Source organism: Salvia miltiorrhiza, chromosome 1, assembly GCF_028751815.1.
Source record: "Salvia miltiorrhiza cultivar Shanhuang (shh) chromosome 1, IMPLAD_Smil_shh, whole genome shotgun sequence".
NCBI classification, from domain to species: Eukaryota; Viridiplantae; Streptophyta; class Magnoliopsida; order Lamiales; family Lamiaceae; genus Salvia; species Salvia miltiorrhiza.
Window position 1 is genome coordinate 59,421,229 of NC_080387.1, and position 4,826 is coordinate 59,426,054.

At 36.5% G+C, this 4,826-nt stretch overlaps 1 protein-coding gene across 2 annotated transcripts; it reads left to right on the plus strand.

The window, feature by feature from the left end:
- LOC130999418 (protein LIFEGUARD 2-like) lies at window positions 1–3,649 on the plus strand. 2 transcript variants are annotated; one of them, XM_057924940.1, is made up of 5 exons: window positions 1–560; window positions 664–777; window positions 2,475–2,632; window positions 2,715–2,922; window positions 3,392–3,649. In XM_057924940.1, exons 1-4 carry the CDS (start codon window positions 317–319, stop codon window positions 2,919–2,921), a joined length of 723 nt encoding a protein of 240 aa, XP_057780923.1. In that variant the 5' UTR covers window positions 1–316; the 3' UTR covers window position 2,922; window positions 3,392–3,649. The 2 variants fall into 2 exon arrangements, with proteins under 2 accessions (XP_057780923.1, XP_057780928.1); XM_057924945.1 differs by lacking the exon at window positions 3,392–3,649 and having other exon boundaries at window positions 2,715–3,053.
- The last annotated feature ends 1,177 nt before the right edge of the window (window positions 3,650–4,826 follow it).

The following is a 4,826-nucleotide window of genomic DNA, read 5'->3' on the forward strand; positions in this document are numbered from 1 at the left end:
AAAAATATATACCTTCTTTCCGAAAAATCTTGGATACGATATCGTATCTTATCGAGATGCTTCTATGAGTAATTCTGTGTCTGCCTTCTTGAAGAAGAAAAAGAAACCCATATAAACCCGAAACTTCCTGAGATTAATAAAATTCCAAAAACCAGCACGTGCGAGCGATCTCCAGACACTTCAAGAAATTTCATTTCTCCCCAATTTCTTAAACCTAAAATTCAATCCCAAACATTCTCAAAAAGAGAATTCAATCCCAAACAATTTATCGAAAACTTTCTTGAAACAACGAGAAATTCTCCGATTCGTTGCGAAGATGTGGGGCCAGCATAAGGATGACGTGGAATCGGGCCGCCAGCCGCTCTACCCGATGATGGTGGAGAGCCCGGAACTCCGGTGGTCGTTCATTCGAAAAATCTATTCGATCGTCAGTATTCAGCTGCTTCTCACCATCGCCGTCTCCGCCGTTGTCATCACTGTCCACCCAATTTCGGATTTCTTTACCACGACTAACGCCGGGGTGGTGCTCTACGTTTTTCTCGTTATCACACCTTTTATTGGTAGGATTTCGTCTTCTTTATTTATTAATGTTCAGTTGAATTGATCGTCTCTTGTGGTTTTGTTGATGGGGTTCCGATTTTGTGTGGTGGGATCTTTCTACAGTGCTTTGCCCGCTATATTCATATTACCGGAGCCATCCGTTGAATTATATACTGCTCGCGCTGTTCACGGTGTCGCTCGCCTTCGCGGTCGGACTCTCTTGTTCTTACACCAATGGTGAGCAACTTATTTTATTGTTTTATTGTTGTTTTGGATTTTGATGGCTTTTGTGAATTATTGCGATTCGCCTGTTTGCTAATCTCGGAGGAAAAACTGCTTGGTTTATAAAGCCGAAATTTGGAATTAAATTAGCTATGTGGAAATGAGTTTTGTTTTACTTCAGGGGTGCATTCTCTTTGATAGAAAAGGGTGAAAAGTAAACGTTTTCATCCATTTTCCACTCTTTTTACATGTTCTCTATGTTGCATAATTTTCCCCTGCAGCATGGAAAAAATTGGGGCAGCTTCTTTTCCTTTATTTTCACTTCAATTCATAATCATATTATCATGAGGTGGTGGTGTGATAGCATTTTCCCATTTTTTTCTCCCTAGAAAACATAAGATAGAAAAAAGTGGTGTGATCATATTTTCACTCAATTTTCTTATCCCTCATTTTCTCATGATAAATTTATAGCAAAGAGAACACATCCCAAGGAAATGAAATAATACTTCCTCTGTCCCATTAATAATGACCTACTTTCAATTTTCGTTGTCTCATTGACAATGGTCTACTTCCTATTTTCGTTTGTCTCATTGACACTGGCCTAGTTCAAAAATAAAAATAACTAGAGTCCCTAACCCTCCTTAATTCTCTTGTCCAACTTATTTTACACCCTAAAAAAGTGGTTCTCGCTTACTCTACTTACTTTACACCACCCTAAACATCTCCTTAATTCCCGTGCCTAGATAAAGTGAGTCATTATCAATGAGACGGAGGGAGTTCTTGAGAAGGCGACAAGTTGGTTTTTTTGAATTAATATTGCTTGAGAGGGAAAGATATAAAGCGTGGACCAGTAACTTAGCCTCCGATCTTCTCTTAGAAAAGTTTTGTAAAATGCTGCTAGCAATAGGAAAATTGTGGTAGTATCAAAGACTCCATTTGTAGTTACTGGGAAAGCAAGGAACGAGAAAGCTGTCAAAATCAGCGACACATAAAACAACTGGAGTACGTATGTACGTATCAAAGACTCCATTTCGTATGCATTCTAGTTGCGCTGATATAGAAATTCTTGTGTGATATCACCTGGTTCATGGCTATGTGTTTTAGGATTATGATTGATGTTAGTTACAGGGCCTGGGTGACGTCACTGACGTGTGTTAAGTTTAACTATATAAAGAATATTAAGCTTTTGGTGTGTGATTAGGTGAGAACCTTTAATTAATCGGAGGACTTCTTATAGGTAGTTGTAAATAAGATTTGTTAAATTACTGGATTAGATTAATCATGCTTTTATTGGTACGAAAGTTAAATACGTAAACTAAGAGAAAGTTTTCATTTACCTGAATTAATTGTTGAATGTATGTAGCCACTAAATGAAAGATTTACACTCTGTGTGTTAATTTGGGTGTGTCCTGAAGGTAAAATTAAAGGGTGTCAGTGTCACAACTCACAATTGTAGAGATAGGAATCTCTCATATAGTGTGATATCTATCTAGATGTGCTAGGGATATCCGGGGAAGTAGGAAATAGAACATGGAACTTACAATACCATGTAAAGGAAGTTTTCAACAGAATGCTTTGTTTTACAAAGCATGCAATGCTTGATTTGGAATAAATTCTTGATCTTGGAATATGTAGCTGATTTCATTCTGCCATGTAACCTCTTTAAAGATAGAATTGACCATTAAAAACTTCGTTCGTCCCCATGCTTGCAGGGAAAGTTATTCTGGAAGCTTTTGTCTTGACTGCAGTCGTGGTCGTCAGTCTAACTCTCTACACCTTCTGGGCTGCAAAAAGAGGTCATGATTTCAATTTCCTTGGACCTTTCCTGTTCGGAGCTGTCGTTATTCTTATGCTGTTTGGAATAATTCAGGTTTGTGGATGTTATTGTGTTCTTCACCTTGTTTAACAATATAGTTGACATATGGATGCTAATGGCCACATTTATGCTGCAGATATTTTTCCCAATGGGCAAGATAAGCACAATGATCTACGGCTGTGTTGGATCTATAATATTTTGTGGATACATAGTCTATGACACCGATAATCTGATCAAGCGGTATGGGTATGATGAATATATCTGGGCTTCTATCGCACTGTATCTAGATGTCATCAATCTCTTCCTATCTCTACTGACTGTGTTCAGAGCTGCAGATTCGTAAGGTAGTACATGTTTCTCTTAATTTGCTTGTTTACACAGCTATCGTATATGTTGGTGTAGTTTGGTACAGAATCTTGAAACTGGGTTAAATTCATTTTATCATAAGAGCTGGGGCTGCTGGCATGTTGATTTAGTTATGAATTCAAGTTTATGTAGTTTGAATATGTGATGCCATGCAGTCTTTTTGCTAATATCTTCACAAAACCCTCTATAACCTAATGCTGAAAACTGAATTCTGATTCCTTTAATTCCAAATCGAAGCTTGAACCAACTTCTGAACATGTATGAAACTACCTCATGAACCATAAATACTGGCTTTAATTTATCTGAATTTCGAAATTTCACAGGGCTTTTAAAATAAAACTAGGGCCTTCAAAAACTATTGTTGATAAATCATTACTTCATATGTATTTATGGTACATAGGTTTAATCATATTTTTTAAATAATATTATGATACCATTTTCTGGCAGAGGAAAAAATGATGTGGCGTGCCAAATTTGACGAAGCACCATCCCTACCTACGACACCTTACGTCGAGAATTCAAGATTCAAATGATGATATTGATATATTTTGAAAATATACACGGCGTTGAAATTCTGATATACCGAAAAATAATCATAAGATCTCCGAGTATAACAGAAGTGGGGCTGTACGGTACCAGCGAAATAAGGTGTGTATTAGAAATTCAACAAGTGGTTTGAATAAGTATCATTTAATTTTATTTCAAGTGTCCTATGAATTATCTTAATTGAGTTTCAAACTACATCAAAATCTATACTTTTTGTGCAACTCATTACATAAACTCAATTGAGGAAATGAGTGAAGTAGACGATGCGCGCCTTTATCAAAATCTAGGTTGGGCCCAAAGAATGCAGATCCTTAGGGACCTCGTAGTTCCCATATCATAAAAAATGAATCAGGAAAGTTGGTTGGTAGGCAGGGTAGATGTCTAGGGCAGACTATTTGAAAATGACCATAATACCCTCATCTAGTATTGATAAAGACCCCGGTACCATTTGCAGCTCGAGTTGCACTATCTAATTTAATGGGCTTGCGGTGGAAGCCTAGCCAACTAATCCCCTAATGGGCTGACTAGCGTGCTTCATTTGTTTATTTAATGATATTTTTTGGGAGGCCTAATCAAATTATTCAAAACTCCAAAACTAATTACTAAACTATGATGATGAAAATAAATATTATTTGCTAGAAAATAAACTTATCGGGTTTCGGGTTGGCTCTATCGAATTATTGGATTATTTGGGTGCGAGTTAAGGGTAATTTTAAACACAGCCCCCAATTTTCTCACTATAGTCCCTTATTTTAAAAAATAATACAAATAATTATAATTATACTATTTTATCCCTATAGCCCCCATGATAAATTAAAAAAACACATATACACAATCTATTTATTGATAAATCACGTATAACCTCCATCCTGAATCTCTATCAATATAACCCCCAACTCAAAATCTTAAGAAGATGGACGGAGGTTGAGGAAGATTTGATATATTGTGTCTATGAACTTCAAATATCATACTGGTGAGTTCAAATACAATCCAAAAAATAAAAAATTATGTTCAAAAACAAAATCATTCTGCTATATTCGAAAGGAAATCGGCGCGCTTCTCAGTGATTGGGATCTCCGATGGTCTTCAGATTCCCCAAACTTCCGACCAATTTCATGCCTGACAACTCCAAAATCCACTGATTCTGACGACAATGAGTCGAGGTATGATAATAAGCTGCTGCACGAATTCGAATCCCCAATAAGCCACAATATTTCTGTTTGTGGTGTACGAATTCCAAGAGTTTTGCGCAGACAAGAAACAAAAAAATTCTTTTGTTATTTGATTTTTGCAAATGTCATCACTTATTCAATCATTATCATTAATTTGCACAGAA